Consider the following 21,431-nt stretch of genomic DNA (forward strand, 5'->3'; position numbering starts at 1 on the left):
AATAATTGCATTTAAACGATTCGCTAAAATCTGTTGTATGTAAACGATACTGTTTTAAACGTTATTGTTTTTTCATCAGTAAACCCGGTTTCCACGTCTACCTGTATTAGTTTAAATGGCACTTTTGCCACTTGCAATAGGGCGGACGCGCTGACGTATCATGTCGACTGGGCAACACAGTGAATGCGGCGTCTATCTATGTACTGTATGCCTATGTAAGAAACGCCCTGCTGCTACCCCAGCTGATGGAACGTTTGTCCCGTCTCGCACACCGTATCTCGCTGGTTGGCGTCCATGGTGACAAGCAAAGCTGCGACAAAGGTATTGTTACACTTCGACATTTTCCATTATACTTTAACAACTGCTTAATTGATTGATCTTTTTTATTTTATTACAAAATGTATCCACCTCATAAAAGTTATTTAGTTGTTTGTCGCACATATTTTTGATATTTTGAGATATGTCTTTACGGCTATTTGCAAAAAAGATAATTATCACTCTTCGTTCTCCACTTCAGATTTGTGGATTACTAATATCATGTATCCATGGACTGTTAAAACATTATTCTTTAGCGAAACTCCCCAACACAATTTGTCGATTTACTGAACATGGTTAATCAAGTTTTAGGATCCTCTCCTGCCAGTAAGGGAAAATACACAATAATTCAATTTCGCTTTTATAAAACTTGTCAGATTTGTTAATTGCAAACCTATTAAAACAAAGGAACCCTCCAAGAACGATCCCCTTGTTAAACAATAGTAGGTAATGAATTAAAGTCTCGCTTAACGTCAGGTCCTTTTCAAAAAGCAACAGTCCTGATGGTTCAATAATACGATGGAGAAGCCAAAACGACAGGCGTCATATTGCTTAATAGACACACGAAGGTATGTACACCCTACATACCTTAGTAATTTTATGTGTTTTCGGATGTACAAATCTACTGGAAACTGCTTATTCTTGTTTCTGTATCACTGCAGATATGTTTTCAATTCGTACCGCCTACCTTGGCAGGGCACCTCCTGGAGTCTGATGTTGCTCAAAGATCGGAGGAGAGTTTTTGGTCGTACACGTTATCCAGTTAAAATGCCCATTATTAAAATGATAACATTATGTTTTACAGTTCCATATTTATTAAATATAGCTCCTGTGGAACAAACTCACTGTCAAATATCCTAATTGTATGAATTCATCTATCTACCCAGTTCCATGTTTTAATTGCATTTTTTACCTTTTCTTAAATATGTCTTATAATTTTAACCAAGTATGGTGTTTTAAAGGGACTCTTTTATTTTAGCAATACTGCTGTCCATTGATTAGGTCATTCAAGATCCTCCAGTCCATTTTATTAAAAGGTGCTGCTGTTTTAAGTACTCATTATGTAGACTGGCGTGCTGTTTTCCCATACCAGAGGTGCGGTGTATTTTCCTAAATTGTATATTCTTTAATGCAATCGTTATGTACACCAGGATGGACAAACTAAAGAAGATCTTGGAGGGCTATAAGCATAGCTGTTTTTTTTCCCTACAATTCTAATGATCAGAAGATAAATCATACCTTTTGCAACTGCAGTGATAGTGTCCTGTTGAAACCTGGCAGGTTTCTGCCTATTGCCCACTAATGCTAAAACAGATGCAGGTTCTCTGGGACCTGGAATTTAGAATTTATAGTATTCAGAAAATATATGGATATAAACTTGCAAATCGTTCTTTAGATTTTCATATACACTTTTTACTGTACACTTCAGGCACAAAATCTTTCAGCGAAGCACTTAAGTTCAAACTAATTGTTTACATTTATATAGTTCAATAAAATTCTTACCTTCATGTCTCAGCTTTTCTTTATCATTTAAGCACAACGAATTGTCCATCTTGAGCTAAGAGGATGAATCAAATGTGACAACATTCATTGTTACAACCCAAAAAGGAGTTACTGTAATTCTGGAAATACAGTCAGACCCGAAAAGAACAAATTCTCGACTCACAAATGGACAGCTAGCAATAACAACAGGGTCACCCTTTTAAAAACACATAAACCTTTGTTTTTTTTTTACCTTAAAACATTCAGCAACTATACCTGGGCAATGTCGGCTACTTTGGCCAACTATTTATAAAGAAACCTTCACACAATTGTCAGTATGGGTGACTGTTGAGTAGACTTCTGACCTCTGAGTAAAATTTGTCTCTGAATGTAGTGGTGTGAGTTCTAGTAGCATTGTGCACTTCTTAGATTGTAGTGTTGGAAATTTGTGAGGTATTTACCTTTTTTTTTTTTTTTTTCAGGAATTCAGAGAAAGTGAATGAAGCCAGAATCTCATATATGTATTCCAGTTGAGTCACCAAAGACCTGAAGTGTTTAACAGTATGTCATTCAGAGATCTCAGGAGTAAGTTGAGTAATATCTTTAACAATTGGTTAGTTTATTCATTGATTATCAAAACTGGGGTCTTGAAGCTTATTCTTTCTTCTTTCAGCACAAGGCAAGCTCAAATTCTGGATTGGGCATTCATCTATTGCAGGGCACAGTCATGCACACCCATACACTTGCAATCCGTTACAGCATGCAAATTTGAAGTAGTCCAGTAATATAATGGGCACCTCTCTGGCATGTGAAAGGAAAACTTTATTTATTTACATTTATAAATAACTGTACAGTATATGGCCTTTTCATACTTTTAAGGCCAGCCCTATAATTGACTGTTTCTTGCTTTGTACGTGATGCTGCTGGGAAAAGTTCCATTGCCCACAAGGTTTGTTTTAGATTAGTTGGGTCTGAAAATATCATTATACTTTTACAGTCTATATAAATCTGTAACATATTTTACACTTATATATATGCAGTACTATAAGGTTATTAAAAATTTAGCGACATTACCTCTTCAGTTCCCAGTCCTCATGAGACCTGACTATCTTCAATTCAAGACATATAACACACACAGTTGCATAGACTGCTGTGAGAATGTATTTTCCCCCTCCTGAAATCCATTACTTTTTTATATTTCTCACAATGAATGACATCAGATTTTTATACAAAGGAAGCACAGTAAACATATATAATTATATTTATAATATATTTAAGTAATAAAGATATCCAGCACCTTTATTTTAGTGCCAGTCAAAGCCCATGCGAATCCCTAGGCATGGATGGGGGAATTCTGGAAAGTCCTGAAGTACTTGCTGCTTCAGTTACATAAATGGTGCCCCCTAGTTTCTGATAGAAACTGCTTTCTTTGTCTTTCGCTAATATATTGTCACTGTCATTGTAAGTAAGAATTTCATTGTACTATGTACACATGACTATAAATCTGAACTTCATCTGCCTTTGGTGCTCATAAGCCAGATGTTGCTCTTTCAGATGACAAGAAGCTATCTAGTTTAACAGAGGTGGTCACTCATTACTTGGCTTCATTTTTGACTTTATCAGGTGCCTTACATTTCTTTATTGACGTGGGGCCTCATGCATAACGCTGTGTGTAGAATTCACACTAAAACATGGTGTAAGGATAAAAGTGGGAATGTGCATATGCACAAAAAAATCCAGATGCATAAATCTGTGCGTTCATCAACTTCCACGTTCTTCCACTCCATGAATCCCGGTCAGTGTGAAAAGTAACGCACGTGCATGCGCCTGCTGCTCCACGCCAACTCCTCCCAGAATTACGCCTCTTTGAATATGCAAATCAATATAAATAGCCCTTAAGTTAAGCGTTCTGTGAAAAGGCAATGGCAAAAGCACGGGGAAAATAGAAGAATTTCAGCGAATACTAAGTGGAGGCAAGGAAAAACGTACTATTTATTGGTTTAAACAGTGGTATAAACAACAAAAGCAAGTTGATCAAGTGACATAGAGTGTCGGAGAAACTCTAAAGCTCAAGTTCACAAAATTGCACAGTGCCCGAAATAAAAAGAAGTTGTCAGATATCAAAGTTGTCGTGAAAAGGCAAATCGTAGCCCTCCGTCTTAGTGTCATATAAAAACTTAGGGTACAGAGAAAAGAAAAAAAAAATAGGGACACAGTGAGAAAAAAGCTTGAAATGTCAACTTTAATCTCAAAATGTCCACTTTAATCGCATAGTTTATTTTGTCATTAAAGTAGATCATCATAAACTTCATCTCAATATCGTTTTAATTTACTAGTTTCTCAAATTCCATCATAACTAAAGTAGCACGTTAAATGCTTTGTTTTGTATGTGTTCTTCTATGTTGCTGTATGTGTGTGAATCACTACGTGCTTCTTAAACGGGCTTTCTTTTCCTCTGACTGGACATAGAATCCATTACATTCGTGATATTACAGCTCTCCGAATAATTAAAATACTGAGATGTATACTTGATATCATTTTCATGATGATAGGAATTAAAGCATGTTATTAAACATGATGGTGGCGCAGTGATAATGACGAGCCAGAACCCTGTCCAGAGATTGTTCCTACCCCCCGCGAGATGCTTGCTGCACCGTGCACGACCTTCAATGATTGTTTCTGCCCCCCCGCGAGATGCTTGCTGCACCGTGCGCGACCTTCGATGAAATAATTTATTGCAGTAGTACTGTCTCTTTCAGACGTACTAACCTCCAATTCCTATCTTTCCATTTTTTTCTCCAAGTAACCAATCGCCACACAATCAGCTCTGTAATAGATGTGAAGCCATCTGTAAGCTTAGAACACCGATTCTTCAAAACTTTTAAGGAACATTGAAATATCTTCGTAGTACGTGTTTAATTATTCTATCCATCTATTATTCCAGTGTTGCACCAGCCCTAGCAAGAATACAGTGTGAGGCAGGAACAATCCCTGAACTAGCTAGCGCTGCCACACGATGTCCTCACATGTTTAATTATTAACAATATAGATTATTTAAATAATGTTAACATTTTATCTGTATAATGTATTAAACATATTTTGCTGCATTTTGTCTTAAAAATGATATCGTCATCATATGAAAATACATGCATTATAAAGTGGCTCAGGTTGTGCAATATTATATAACTGTGTCACAAGTTTACAGTGAGGGAATTGTACTAATAAGTACAAACAGTTCTACAAGGATCACTTAATGGACTGATTGAGTGTGTTTATAGTTCTTGGCAGTTCAAATAGGCAGCATGGCTGAGGCAGCGTGTGCTTTTTGTACAGCTTTTTGCTGTATACCGATAATTCTCTTTCTGATCAGCTGCTGTAGAACTGTGATTCCACACTCGGATAAAGTGGGATAAATACTTGTGAGAATTTGGAATTGTTTGGCCATTCCATGGAGCATTATATTGTTATAAATTAATTACAATCAGATACATCCATCCATCCATCCATTATCCAGCCCGCTATATCCTAACTACAGGTTCACGGGGGTCTGCTAGAGCCAGTCCCAGCCAACACAGGGTGCAAAGCAGGAACAAACCCTGGGAACGGCGCCAGCCCATCACAGATGCATTAAACTAATAAACAGTATGCGGTTAATTTCAGTGTATTTATTTATTTTTAAAATTTTTTTTATTTTATTAATTTTATTACAATCCATACATAGCAATCAAGTTTTTATAAAAAAAAAGAATTATGTTAAGAACAGATCGATCCCCACCCCTGAGAGAGAGAGCAGGCCAAACGATGTCAAATTTAAGGCTTGTAAACATACCTAAATTAATAAATTCTCTGTGCTTTATAAACTTATTTTAAAATATTACTGATTAGATCCTGCCATGTTTTGAAAAAAGTCTGTACAGATCCTCTAACTGAGTACTGTATTTGATTTTTCCAATTTCAAATAATATAACACATCAGTTTCCCACTGACTTAAAAGAGGAGAGTTTGGGTTCTTCCAGTTTATCAGAATAAGTCTGCGTGCCAAGAGTGTAGTAAATGCAATCACAATTTGTTTGTCCTTCTCCACTTTAAGCCCTCTGGAAGAACCCCAAACACAGCTGTTAATGGGTTAGGAGGGATTGTGAGTCCAAGGCTGTCTGAGAGGTAAGTAAAAATTTTGGTCCAGAATAATGTTAATTTGGTGCAGGCCCAGAACATGTGACCCAGTGAGGCAGGGACTTGGTTGCACCGTTCGCAGGATGGATCCTGCCCCGGAAACATTTTGGAGAGTTTTAGTCGAGACAGATGTGCTCGATATATAATTTTGAGTTGTATAATTGTATGCTTTCTGCATATGGAGCTCAAGTGAATTCTCTGCATTGCTACTTTCCACTCCTTTTCTGATATATTAATTGAGAGATCTTTTTCCCAGTGTCCTCTTGGATCTTTGAAAGGAAGGGATTGTAAAATGATTTTATATATTGTAGAGATGGAGTCTAATTCCTTAAAATTGAGCAATATTTTTTCCAGCGTGGATGAGGGTGCAAGATGAGGAAAATCTGGAAGGTTCTGTTTAACAAAGTTCCTGATTTGAAGATAGTGAAAGAAATGTGTAGCTGGAATGTTACATTTGGAATGTAATTGTTCATAGGATGCAAAGACGTTGTCTATATAAAGATATCTAAGCAAGTTAATTCCAATTTCAGTGTATTTATAAAGCCGTGTCAGGGATGTGCATCTAAAAAAGAAAGGGAAACCACACTTGAACAAAAGCACTGCTTTGATGCTGGGTGCCGCCAGTTTGCAAAACCCGAGCTGAGAACTTATGTACGGCAAGCATTTAGCTGGCGTGAAAATGTGTGTGGCTTTACGGCAAGTTTAGGTTTTATACATCGAGATTTGAGCATGGTAACAGGAGGACGCAACATTTTTGTGCGCACGTACCACTTATACATGATGCCCCTGGTCTGTAAAAGGGTAAAGCCTATGGTGTACTTGACTTCACACAGGCTTGAATGAGTAAACTTTCCATTCCTTTCACTCTGAAATAAAACTCTTGATCTGTACTGCATTTATATTTGAAAAAAGAAAATGAAGGCATCTGCCCAGACACAGTAAGTCATGCTGATAAGAACAATATGTACATTAAAAAAGAAGCCAAACATGTTGCTTGTAAAATGAAACCTGTCGGAAGTAAACACTTACATTCATATTGCTCTTTTCAATCTACTGATTATTGTACAATAAATTGTAGGACAGGTGTTACAAGACTGTTCAAGCAGCCTTTTTGTTCAATTTTAGGTTTTACGGAGATGATGAGGGCGTTGGGTTACCCACGACTCATTTCCATGGAAAATTTCAGAACGCCAAACTTCACTTTGGTAGCAGAGATCCTGACCTGGCTAGTGAAACGGTTTGTTGATACAGTTTTATTAACTTTATTTTTAATTGCTTCTTGGTTAGGGAATGGCATGTTTGCCTCCAGCACTGTAACAATATGAACTTTTAGAACTGAAAGCATCTATACAGTGTTATTGTTTACCATGTGTCTGTAGCCATAGTGAAAAAAGAGTACCACCCAGAATAATGCTAAGAGGGTGACAATTACCAAAAATATGTATTTTCTTAAAAAAACAGGGAAGGGGAATTAATAAAGGGAGAACAAAAAGTATCAAAGTACACAAAAAACATACTTCTCTCCCCTTTCCTGGCTTGGAATTGCAAGTTGTTACCCTCTCTGTACCTGGTGTGGTAGCTTCCACTTACTGAAACCGTATTCAATCACACCATCTCACCTCTTTTCTATTTGTTTCTGTTTCTGGCTTCAGTCATTCTGGCAGTTCAGTTTTAAGGAATAATTTTTAAACTCTGATGTTAGAGTATTTCTGAACAAAACTCTGGAAACACTTTTGGGCCTGGTGATGGTTGATAACATTGCATGACCGCAAAGCTAAGGCAGTTGTGGTGTCCTCTGTGACTAGTGCAATATAAAGTAATGTTCCTTACCCTGTGTTGTTTCTCTTGATGGCAGAGAAAAAAATAACAATTTCTTGTTACTATGGACAATGAAAGTAACAGAGTTCTTGACACAGTAGGCTTGAATGGGGACCAACACTAAACATTCAGCAAACAATAACAAAGCCATCCATGAATACATTTTTAATTTACTTGTATCACATAATCTTTATGTTAGATATCCAGTCGTATAATCACAATGTCCCCAAACACATGTCCTTGCTTATGAAGCAGATCTTGGGCTACTTGTCCATGTACATGACTATTCCAGAGTCACAGAGAATGCATGCTTAGTATATACAGAGCTTAAAAAATCAAGTCAAACACATTTTCCTGTATTAAAGAATGTGATTTGCAGTGCAGAACAAATTCAGAGTTACTGATTTTCTTCTTATTTAAGCTTTTAGAGTCTAAGCTTCAAACCTCTAAGACTGACATCATGATAGAATTTTCTTTGTCCCTTTTCTCAACAGTCCTTTGTTAATTTAATATGTGATAGATACATGTATTGGTTTTTTCTTCTAAGCCCTCGGTAAGGAGCATTATAGCAACAAATGGTGACACTTTACATTAGAAATCTCTTATAATGATGTATTTACACTGTAATTATTTAGTAATTATTATGCCACCTGCTGTGCACCCAGACAATATTGCCCTATACCTGTGCTAACATATACCCTTTTGAGTTAACTATAGTCAGACCAGTACATAGTGTGTTAGGACATATAATAACAGTTAACGTAAAGTGTTGTGAAACTAACTATCACTGTTGGCTGTTTTAGAGCTAGCTTGAATCCATATGTCGTGGGACATCTCTGGTTTAAGTGTTTCATTTTTTTTTTCCCCAAATTGTAGTTACGAACCACAGACAGATATCCCTACAGATATTGACACTGAACAGGACAGAGTGTTTTTTATCAAAGCAGTGGCCCAGTTTATGGTAAGTCACAAGTCATGTGTGTGTCTTCATTTCAATCTTTTTGTCTTCAATGTGTTAAGATGACAAAGGGCATAAAGTTTAAGATTTGCTGAGTTTACCAGTTCTTATGGCTTAATATGCAATAAGAGTAGCAAAAAACCTGCTAAGATCTGCAAATTCACATGAACCTGCAGCATTGTATATTTTCCTGTTGACATTTTCTTGCAGAAGAATGGCACAGTGATTAGTACTTCAGCCATTTAATTACTGAGTCCTAGATTTGAATCTCAACCTGTACATTATCTTTAGGGAATTTTCTTGTTTTCTCTGTGTCTTTGTTAGAGGTTAGGTGGGTTGATGACTCCAAAATTGCCCATTGTATGTGAGCAAGAGGATGCAAGTGTGCATTGTTGCTCATTGGTATCCATTTCACGGTTCCTATCTAGTGCCTGTTATTGCCTCTCTACCTTCCATCCCTTATGACCTTTACATCAAAATTAATTCTAAACTGCAAAAAATTACAATTTCACATTATAAATACTGTAAATGCACAACATATTTTATTTAAAGCATGAAATTGGATACATTTCAGTTGAATACATTTCTTTTAGATACTTATCAAAATGTGTTTTAATAGTATTTGTACATAATAAAAAAACAAATTAATTGAATTCAGTGTTGCAGGGATATTGACTGTATTGCAGCAACATCAGGTGCAGGTTAGCCAGTCCATTAAAGGGCACATCCACTCACACAAAGAGCTAATTTAGAATCTCCAGTTGTCCTAAGTCACTGGTCTTTTGAATGTGAGAGGAGATCTGGTGTCCCCAGTGGAAAGCCAATGTAGACACAGAGGAATACAGACACATCTAGTCTAGTCATTTAGCAACCACGGGATTAAAACTGAAGTAACACCACTAATCACTGCTCCACTGTGATATTTGTTGCATATTAAAATGTATTTAAAAAAGAAAGATGATCACAATTTTACAAAAAGTTAGTTTAAAAGTTGACTCTAAAAATAAGTGTTTAACTTGCAACTTCACACACATTCAGTGGTTGGCATAGCTATAAGCACTGCACCATTTTTAGTACTTTGTGTGACCTTGTTTCTTCATATATTTGGGGTTAAGAAGTGTTCTCCTCATATCAAAAAGAGTAATGTGCTATTATTTGTTTGAGCAGGCAAAGGTATAAGTGACATGATCTATACGCATGACACAGGGCAGCATGAAGGAGTTATGAATTGAACTACATGTTCAAATATAGCTATGTAAGTGTAATTGTTAACCAGCTACATCAAGTAGTAAAGAGCATGTTTAACAAGACCATGTGCTGATTATCAGGACAAAGACAATGCAGTACATAGGTGGATAGTGGAGTCCATTCTCGGTGGATAACATTATATTATGGCACCTGTTAAGCCGGGGTTCCCGATCTGGGGTTCCTCCATTCACAGGGGGTGTGAGATGGCATTTCAGGAGTTGCGACAAAGAGAAAGGCTGCATTGAGATTCACCAAAATTGAATAAGGGGCATTGTCTGACTTTATCGTGGTGCAATCAGTGTCTTGCAGTGGCTGTCATTTTATTAGTACTCCTGTTCTATGATATAAAAAGACTTGAGCATCGCGCATGCAATTGTCACCTGTGAATGAGTTGTAGAAATGCGCCTTCTCCTGGGCTTCATGCTGTGGGCAGAGCCTTTGTAAAGGCAAATAATTTTTTTAAGGGAATGGAGTTTGGATCTTGCAATGATCTGTAGAGAAGAGCAATGTCTTGTATTAATTTCTATACAAGCCCTAGTTGTGAAATGTCACTGATTTTGAGGTTTGAGTGATATTTTTGCCGGGGGTAGCTTACACTCAGCCCATGTCTTTTGCTTGCAGTCCTGGCAGTAGTCCGGCAATTTTAACTGTGCAGCGCATCTGTTTTTGAACTGCTCTGCCGGTGTTATTGGGGAACAAAAATCATCAAATCTGTTTCATTGCTTAGTGGTGTTCCAGAACCTGTTGCTTCGATCATTGATTGTGTCATTTCCTCACGGTGCTTGATGCTGTCTCACAGGGGACACATTTTAAGATTATTGAGATTTATAAAGGTAAATCGTTTTAATTTATATTTAAGTTTTATGCATTGAGTTAATAGTTTTGTTTTTTTTTGGTTCAATTTGTTTATCCGCAGTACTGCATGTGGTTCAATTTGTGGTTCAAAAATTAGAAATCTGACTTTGTTGTCGTCAAATGTAATATTGCCTTTGTAGATATGTGAACATAAGTTAAACATTTTCTAGGGATTCAGGGCATAGAAAAAGATGAGAACCACTGTGTTAAGCCCAGGATCAGAAAGCACTTGGAGAGTGGCATAGTTGGGTCAAAAAATCATGGGCACGCAGCTCTTGTCTGTTCAGGACATATACACCACACACTACCGTAGAAAGGTAAAGAGTATTATTGAAGACCTCCGTCATCTGTTTTTTCCTCATTCTTCTAGTACAGGACCATTAGCAGTTACACCACATAATTCAGTTTTTAACCATAGGTTGCTCAACAGCCATTCATACTAATATCTGCATAAGTAGCATATGAATGTTTTTTTTGTTTATTGTATAACATTTGTTATGTATTCATGAGGTGTTGTATTCACAGTCTGTAGGAAACTAAACATGGGCATATCCATTCATAAAGGGAATAAGTGGAGATGATTCTTAGGTCTGCTTTTGAGACTATTGTGTGTATATATAGTACATGACTTAACCCTTTATCATATGGAAGTCTGTGCAATGAAAGCTGTTGTGGGAGTGCTAACATTAAATGACACCTGTGCCAGTTTTGTGCCACTGGTGTTTCCATTTTTAGATGCACATTTTACCTGCTGTTTGAAACACCATAGAAGAAAGCTGGTTTTAAAGCTTTAGGAGACATATTTCTGAAATCCTGAAATGTGGTTATTTGGAAAGAATAAAGAAAATTGTGCAATAGCCTGGCACACCACGCCAATTGAGTGTGAGATAATTTAACAGAACACCTTATTTCAATTATTTGTATTCCTCTATTCCTTTTCAGGCAACAAAGGCTCATGTCAAGTTAAATACTAAACGCTTGTATCAGGCTGATGGGTATGCAGTTAAAGAGATGTTGAAGATAACCGTGGTGCTCTACAATGCAATGAAGACGAAAGGCATGAGCCCAGCTGAGAAGGAACATGAAGAAGGCAGCAAGTTCCAGTTTGACTTAGGCTCAAAGGTATATGATTTTTACAACATATTGAGTGAAAGCTTTGAGTATCTGTGCTATTAATTACAGTTTTCAGCCTAATCATAAACAAAAGTATCACATATGCAATGGAGTATCAGTAAACAAAACCAACAGAAAGTAGTCAAATGGAGTTGAGAGATATGCAAGTAATATTAATTTTTATGATATCTATGTGCAGAGATTTCTATCTATAAAGCACAATCTCTGTTAGTTTGTTCTTTATGCACAGCTTTCTTTTTTTCAAGATATAGGCTTGAAGTTTGGCACACAAGTACTCCCCACCATATGTTAGGTTTTAACAAATAATTTTAGAGTTGCCCCTGAAGAGGCTGAGATCCTGGGCTTAACACAACGGTTCCCAACCTTTGATATGCCCCACATCCCTAGAAAATGTATAGTATGGCAGGTATAGCTCAGCATCTGAGTGAGTGGCATGAAATGCTATAGTGTGATCAGTCAACAGAGAAACAGTACTACACAGATTATGATTGAATGGGCTAATATGTCCAGCTGTATTTATTCTGGTGGACTGTAATCCTCAAGGACAAAAAATATTCACTTCAACATCTGTATTTTAGCTTGATAAAAAAAAGTCATTTTAGCATTTCTGCAACACCCTTAATTTGAAATAATAAATCAGGGTAACAGAGAAACATACCTTAACCCAAAGGTTTGTAGCGGGGCCAGAGAATATCCTGTCAGAACTGGGTTCAAGGCAGGAATCTGCCACAAACACACAAGATAATTTAGAGTCACCAATTAACCAAACATGCACATCTTCAAGGATGTGGAGGAAAACCCACACAGACACAGGGAGAATGTATAGACTCCATGGACAATGTCTAGGAAGAGGATTCAAACTGAAGAGATTGGAGGCAGTCCAAGCAGCATTGGATACAAGGCAGGAACTTGCCTTAGACTGGGCTTCTGTTCATTAAAGGGAAAGATCAGAATAAAAACTTCAGCCTTCAAGTAAATATACTGTCACTTCAGTGTTATCGGCAGTGCAACATCTATTCAGCACATTCTACACTAAGAAACGTAAGAGGTGTGAGTAAATGTTCATTGAGAGGTTGTAAAGTGTAAATACTGTGATTTCTTTATGATTCATGATTATCTCCATTAGCAGATTTGAAAGATTTGGGAGGCAGTGGATCATAATACTACAGATAAAATGATAAGCAAAATGTTAAAACAACAAAAAAAAACTGTGTGAAATTAACATTAAAAGATGTGAGCATTAAATTTATAAGGAGTGAGTATTACTGTATTACTTTGAGGATGCACTTTCCTCACAAAAAAAGGCTGTGTCGATTCAGGTCTACTGGATAACACTATTTAATGTGCTACTGTCCTGAGTATAATAAGCAGCCCTTGAATCTCACCCCAAGATTGAAAGGCACATTTGATAAGGCAAAGTTATTTGTGCTTATATGTGTTTTTTTAAATACACATCATGCTTCCAAAATACTGTTTTGAAAAAAAAAATAATGAAAAAGCAGAGCTCTACAATCTCCAATTTCAGTTACTTAAGTGCTTCTTTATATTAAGCTTATACACGTGCCTTGTGGTGGACTATCATTCTAGTTTAATTTCTAAATGGATGGTTCGGGGTCTCTGACATGGATAAAGCTTGTCAATTATTTGGACAGACACAGTCAGATCCATAAGTATTTGGGCAGTGACACAATTTTCATAATTTTGGCTCTTTATACCACCACAATGGATTTAAAATAAAGCAAGCATTATGTTTTTGATATGTAGAATTTCATCTTTAATTTAAGGGGTTTACCAAAAATATCATATGAGCCCTCTAGGAATGACAGACATTTTTATACATGGTCTGCCTATTTTCAGAGGCTTAAAAGTATTTTGAAATTTGACTGACAAGCTGTACCATTGCCAGGTTGGAGCACTTCCCTCATTCTTTTATTAACTATTAAGCAGGTAAAAGGTCTGGAATTGATTCCTAGTGCTGAAGTTGCATCTGGAAGCTGTCACTGTCAATTCTCATTATGAGGTCCAAAGAACTGTCCGTGCAAGTAAAAATAGTCCATTATTAGGCTGACAAAACAAACTGTTTAGAGCAGGGGTCCCCAACTCTGGTCCTGAAGGGCCACATTGGCTGCAGGTTATCATACTAACCCTTCTCTTAATTGGTGCTCTGTTTTTGCTGCTAATTAACTTCTTTTGAATTAATTTTAATTGACTTGTTTTTGTAAGATTTGTTCCCCTGAATTTCTTTCCTTAAATGGCACCCAAACAGAAATGAAATGTGAAGTGAGTGAGCCAGCAGAACACCAACTAAGTCAGGCCCTGAAACTCCAACCAGTTGCTTAATTAGGCTCTGATTCTTGTTAATTAAACCCATTCTTTAATTCCATGTTTTGTTGCTGCTGTCATTGTGCAATAGCATACATTTCCAAAATTGTTGTTTTTCTCTTTACTAAGAGCACTATTAAAATGTTTTGTGGACCTCAGCAGATCAGCATTCCTGAGACCTTCACCTTTCTTTAGTTTCAGATATTGTATGATCGACAAAGTTTGCTGGTCATGTTTTGTCTCATTTTGTATCTCATTATTGTTTGGCTGCTAATTAAGGAAAAAGAAAAAATTAAGGGGTCTGAGTCTTCAATAGCAATTCAGATAAAATTAATAAAAATAAAGTTAATTAGGAGCAAAAACAGGTCACTAATTAAGAAAAGGGTTATAATGAAAACCTGCAGCCACTAGGGCCCTCCAGGACCAGAGATGGTGACCCCTGCTTTAGAGAGATAGCAGAAACACAAGGACTGGTCAAATCTACCATCTGGTACATTCTTAAAGAGAAGGAACACATTGGTAAACTTGGCAACACCAGCAGCTCTGGAAAAACCACAGATGACAACTGTTCTGAATGACTGAAGAATTCTGTCCTTAGTGAAGAACCCCATCACAGCATTTAGCCAAACCAAGAACATTCACCTGGAGGTAGACCTGTCATTGCCAAAGTCTACAATCAAAAGAAGACTTCATGAAAGTAAAGACAAGGTGTAAACCACTGGTAAACCTCAAGCATAGGAAGGACAGATCACGTTTTGCCAGAAAACATTTTTTAAAAGCCTGTCCAGTTCTGGAACACTTTTCTTTAGACAAAGGAAACTAAGATTAATATGATGGAAATAGAAGAGTATGGAGAAGAAAAGGAATGGCTCATGATCTGATGAATACCACAGGGTCTGTACAGTATTATGGCATGGATATACCTGCCTGTGAATGGAAGTCGGCCACCAATGTTTATTCATGATATGACTGCTGGCAGAAGCAGCAGGATGAATTCTGAATTGTACTGGGCTATACTACTTGCTCAGATTCAGCCAAATGCTGCAAAACTGATAGGACAATGCTTCATGGTACAGATGGACAATGAGCCAAAACATACTGTGACAGTAAACCAAGTGCTTTTCAAAGCAAAGTAGGGGAATATTCTTCAAAGACCAAGTCAATCAACTGACCTCAACCCAACTGGACATGCATTTCACTTGCTGAAGACAAAACTGATGGAAGAAAGTGCAACGAACAAGCAGAAACTGAAGACAGCGGCAGTAAAGGCCTGGCAAAGTATCATTAGGGTGGAAACCCAGCACTTGGAAACTGGCATGAATTCCAGACTTCAGGCAGTCATTGACCATAAAGGATTTTCAAGCAAATATTTAAAATGATCATTTTATTTATGATCATGTTAGTTTGTTGAAGTACTGTTTAACCCTTGAAAATAGAGGCTCCATGTATAAAAATGTCGTTCTTAAACGGCTCATACAATATTTTTGGTAAACCCCTTAAGTTAAAGCTGAAAGTATACGCTTCAATCACACAATGATTGCTTTGTTTCAAATCCAATGTGGTGGTGTGCAAAGCCAAACTTACAAAAATTGTGTGACTGTCCAAATACTTATGGACCTGACCATGTACAGTATAATACATAAAAAGCAACACACCTCCCTGGGCTTCTCGTGTCACATCAGGATGTATGTTGAAGTCTGTGCTCTTTTTGTATTTGGAACAATGCAGAAAATGCTTGATGCAATTAGTTGCTTTCTATTTTTATCAAAAAGAAAAATCTTATGTTTGTTTGCTTCTTGCGCAGGTTAAGCAGTAAATCAACACTGAGCTCACTTTCTTTTAAAATTCCAAATTCATGTATACAAAATGAAGTGTGAAAAGCACGTCACACATCACAGCTCAAAATACTGACAGGAACAGATCCATTTTTAATTTTTGATGTTTCCACTTTTCTCTGATTATGCTGTTAGCTTTATTTTTTCCCTTGATTTGTTGTATTCTGCCAGTGATGTCAACATGTCCCCATTTTGACAGTGTTTCTTTTTAAATTTTTTCACCTGTAAAATGATAGGAGGAATCATTTTGTGGCCACGAGTGTACACAGTGCGTGCTGTAGAAGATGATGCAGTGCACAACGAAGGGTCAGATAACAAACACAACCAGAATATTAGTTAGGGGAAGAAGTACTGTTTTTGACTTTCTTTTTGTGGTTTTATTACTGGCTCATCCCTCAAAAAGTGTAGCAAAGTTAAGGATGATTTCCATGTACTGACTCTGCTAAACATCACTGAAGATGCCATCAATGACTATCACAATCTCTGTCACTCACTAAAACATGTTACCTGAGCTATACTGTTTGTTCTAGTGTAGATGTTAAATGCAACTAATCACCAGTATCGCTTTTCTAGCAAACATCCTGTGAAAAGAATTCAACTAAGTTACCGCTGGCTCATTCATTACCAAAATCTACTATCAGAACAATGTTTTGCAATTACTATTTGGGGAGCACATACTGTTGGCCATTTAAATGTGTTCAACTGTAACTTGTAGAGCATCATTCATTAATAAACTAACCATATATTACAATCACTAACAAATACAGTAGCTTGGTGCATTGCTAGTGAATGTTTTTGCTTGACGAATCTTGATGCTAAATACACATCAACTGATTTTAGAAAACAATTGGCTTGGAAGTTGCACCCCTCTGTAGGTTTCTTCCAACTTTACAAGTTCCTTATTTTCTGTTCTTGTCTTGTCATCTGTATTTAAAATGTTTCATGCTAACAGATTATTAAAGGGTTATGATATACATTTTCCTATTTTGCATTTTTATCTTTCAGTGCCTTTCTTCTTGAGTTAAGTCCTGAATTTCTGAGCTATGCTATTCGTGCTTGACAGTTAATATGTATCTTTTTATGTAGGCAATTAAAACTGGAAAAAGAATGAATAGATTTGTTTGCTGTTGACATTGGAAGGTGACCTTATTTTATACAGTATTCTGCCACTTGTAATATTGAGATCTGACGTGATGAAAATCATTGATTTGTATATTTTCATTGGTTACATGTGTTAATTCAAATTTACTGATTAAATCTGTCTGAGTATTTTATTTTAGATTCTTACATGTAGTGTTCTTTGTTGTCACTTCAATCCAAAAAAATTTTAATGTTCTCTGGTCTGATCTATAGCATCCACCTCATATAAAAATTTTAGGGGCATATACTGTAAATCTATAATCTTCTCAGATTGCAGATTTAAAAGCAGCCAGAGATCTGGCTTCCGAAATCACTTCTAAAGGGGCCTCACTGTATGACCTATTGGGCAAGGAAGTAGATTTAAGGGTGAGTAATGTATAACATTTTAAAATAATGTGTGTTTATTTTAAGTCATATACATTTTAGAAAATGCATTATTCTTAGCGTGGCAAATATACTACAAACAATAAAATGGTGTTCTATTTTATATTTAAGTGTATTTAGTTTGCCTTTGCTTTCATCCACTGCAGGAAAATGCCCAGTAATCAGTGCAGTTGATTCCATTTTTGCAGAGTTAAAACAGTAGTAGATTAAGTGAAATAGATAAAGTCAGTGTATTTAATTCAACTATAAAATGTTGTCAATTAAAAGTGATATAATTTTCTTTTTGCTTTGATTTGATGTTTCCATCATTTTAGTGCTTGTTGTTTTAACCACAGTATTTAGGCTATTAATCTATTGAAATCAGCTTAATTTTTTATCATTCAAGTGTGCTCCTTGCTTTTTTACTTGAAAGAATAAAACTGCATTTTCATGTTTATGTCTTAGGAAATGAGAACAGCAGCAATTGCTAGACCTCTTGAACTGAACGAAACGGAAAAAACCTTGAAAGCAGCGATTAAAGAAGTTTTGGTAAGTGTTGCAGTGACATTGTCGAGGACCGTCTTCAGTTTTCAAGATTAAAAATGGTTTCATTTTAATTTTGGGGGGGAAACACAAGAAAGTTGTGAATGAGAGTTTCTTTAGAGATATATGAATTAACAAAGATTGCCTGGTTAAAAACTAACACAAACTGCACTATATTAGCATTATCACATTTGCTGAGTTGTCACATTTACCTGTCCTAAGGTGACTGTAAACTCCTTAATGACAAATTTTTTCTTGTCTCTTAATCTTGTCTCTTGGAGTGTGGGTGAAACATATTATAATGTACAATATCAGCTCATTATTTTTAAAGCTAAACATCTTTCAGGCTGACCTCAGAGGTGATGTTAGTTCTAAGTTCTACTAAGCTTAAAGTTTATTGTCATGTGCACAGCAAGGAAACCTGTTTCCCTGTACAATTAAATTATTTCTTTGCTGTCCACACCAAATGCCAATGGTTAACAAACCATTGTATAAAGATAAACATAAATAATAAGTAGCAAATAAATAATAAGTAACCAAGGCAGCATAAAGTATAAAAACAGAAGTATAAAGTGTAATGTGCAGGTTGGTGTGTGATGGACAAGTCAAATACAGTTGTGTGAGGTAGATAGAATGAGGTGGACCATGGTTATAAACTCCAGTCAGTTATTTAAGATACTAATGGCCTTGGGGAAGAAAGAGTTCTTTAGCCTGGAAGTCCTGCAATTTATACTTCACACTTCTACCCTCAGGCAGGAGGTATAGAACAGTTCATGTTAGGGGTGGGTGGGGACCCTGAGGATTAAGGCAATCTCTTGCAGACTCTGCAGTTGTAGATGCTCTGCAGAGAGGGCAGTGGAGTCCTGGGGCCTCATGTATAAATGGTGCGTACTCTCAGAAATGTTGCGTAAGAACGTTTTTACGTTCAAATCGCGATGTATAAAACCTACACTTGGCGTAAAGCCACGCACTTTTCCATGGTACCTCATACCCTGTCATACGCAAGTTCTCCGCTCGGTTTTGCAGACTGGCGGCACCCAGCGTCAAAGCAGTTGCTGCTGTTCCTGTGTGGTTACCCTTTATTTCTTAGAACCACATTCCTGACGCGGCTTTATAAATACACTGAAACTAACCGCATATTGTTTATTAGTGTAATGCATCTGATTGTAATTAACCTGTAACAATATAATGGCCCAGTGAATAGCCATAGTATTCCAAATATCATAATTGCTTTAGCGTTGTTACTCTCACTGCACCATCTTCTTCTTCTTGCTCTCATTAGGGGTTGCCACAGCGGATCATCTTTTTCCATATTACTCTCACTGCACCACTTGGAGTATTTATATCACTGTATCTGAGTGGGGAATCACAGCAGCAGCTGATCGGAAAGAGAATTATCGGTATACAACATCAAGCACACGCTGTCTCAGCCACGGCAAAACATTTCAAAGCCTTTCCTGTACGGACCTTGCGGTTCAGAAACAGTTTCATCCCAAGAACTATAAACACACTCAATCAATTGCTCCTTGTAGAACTGTTTATACTTACATGTACAATTACCTAACTGCAAACTTGCACTACAATTATAATATTGCACAACCTGCACCACTTTATAAAGCGCGTATTTACATATGATGACAATATCATTTTTAAGGTAAAACTTTAACTTCATTTAAATAATCTGAATTGTTAATAATTAAACTATACAATAATCTGTATTGTTAATAATTAAACATGTTTCAATGTTCCTTAAAAGTTTTGAAGAATCGTCATTGTAAGCTTACAGATGGCTTAACGTCTATTACAGAGCTGATTGTGTGGAGGTTGGGTATTTGGGGAAAGAAAAGTAAGGACAGGAATTGGAGGTTAGTAGTACGTTTGAAAGAGACAGTACTGCTACAATAAATTATTTAATTGAAGGTTGTGCATAGTGCAGCAGCATCTTGTGTGAGACATGAACAACCACTGCACCATCATGTTGCCATGTTTAATAACATGCTTTCATTCCAATCATCATGAAAATGATATCACATATACATCTCAGCATTTTAATTATTCAGAGAGCTGTAATATCACGAATGTAATGGATTCTGCATCCTGTCGGAGAAAGAGAAAGAACGGAAGCACGTAGTGATTCACACACGTAGAGCACATTGAAGATCATAGGCGGTTTTAGATGGGGGCCAACAGGGGCCTGTTACGGCCCCTGTGCTGAAGAGATAAAATTTTAATTAATTACATTAATTACTTACGGTGATGTTCTGTGCCCCATGAAAAAACACTGGCCCTACCTTGGCCCCCTTGGTAAATTTGGTCTGGAACCGCCACTATTGAAGATCAAATACAAAACAAAGCATTTAACATGCTACTTAAGTTACGATGGGATTTGAGAAACTAGTAAATTAAATTATTTTAAGATGAAGTTTATGATCTACTTTAATGACAAAATAAACTATGTGATTAAAGTGGAAATTTCAAGATTAAAGTTGACATTTCGTGCTTTTTTTCCCCACTATGTGCCTATTTTTTTTGTCTGTACCCTAATAAGCTCAGACGTTGGGCTACAACCCGCCTTTTCACGGCGACTTTGATATGTGACTTCTTTTTTATTTTGGCACTGTGCGACTTTGTGAACTTGAGCTTTCAAGTTTCTCCGACACACTGTCACTCGATCAACTTCCTTTTGTTGATTATACCACTGTTTAAATTAAAAAATTAACAAATAGTATGTGTTTCCTTTGCCTCCATTTGGTATTTGCTGAAATTCTTATATTTTCCCCCATGTTTTTAACATTTTAACATTTTCACAGAACGCTGAGCTTAAGGGCTATTTATATCGATTTGCATATTCAAAGAGGCGTAATTCTGGGAGGAGTTGGGGCAGGACAGCAGGTGTGTGCACAAGCGTTACTTTTCACGCTGACCGAGATTTATGTAGCGGAACAACGCGGAAGTTGGTGAACGCACAGATTCCTGCATCTGGATTTTTCTGTGCGTAAGCACATTTCGGCTTTTGTGCTTACGTCATGTTATAGTGTGAGTTCTACACACGGCGTTATGCATGAGGCCCCTGGTGATCTTCTCAGCAGTCTTTACCACTCTCTGCAGGCATTTGCGGTCCATAGCAGTAGTGTTGCCGTATCAAATGTAACTAATTGTCTGTCTAATTTTGTTAGTTTCTTAGGCTATTGGATTTAAGGGCTCTTCATAAAGAGAAGCATTACTCAGACATTTGTCACTTACAT

At 36.8% G+C, this 21,431-nt stretch overlaps 1 protein-coding gene across 2 annotated transcripts in view; it reads left to right on the plus strand.

The window, feature by feature from the left end:
• The first annotated feature begins 225 nt into the window (after positions 1–225).
• cluap1 (clusterin associated protein 1) overlaps positions 226–21,431 on the plus strand; it is a 48,949-nt gene continuing 27,743 nt past the window's right edge. For both annotated transcript variants that reach the window (XM_039775437.1, XM_039775438.1), the window contains exons 1-7: positions 226–321; positions 2,280–2,382; positions 7,096–7,207; positions 8,665–8,749; positions 11,792–11,971; positions 17,551–17,646; positions 18,109–18,192. In XM_039775437.1, the coding sequence (XP_039631371.1) occupies positions 2,361–2,382; positions 7,096–7,207; positions 8,665–8,749; positions 11,792–11,971; positions 17,551–17,646; positions 18,109–18,192 (579 nt within the window). In that variant the 5' untranslated portion in view covers positions 226–321; positions 2,280–2,360. The remainder of the gene's footprint in view (positions 322–2,279; positions 2,383–7,095; positions 7,208–8,664; positions 8,750–11,791; positions 11,972–17,550; positions 17,647–18,108; positions 18,193–21,431) is intronic.

The sequence above is a fragment of the Polypterus senegalus genome, chromosome 13 (genome assembly GCF_016835505.1).
Source record: "Polypterus senegalus isolate Bchr_013 chromosome 13, ASM1683550v1, whole genome shotgun sequence".
Lineage (NCBI taxonomy): Eukaryota > Metazoa > Chordata > Cladistia > Polypteriformes > Polypteridae > Polypterus > Polypterus senegalus.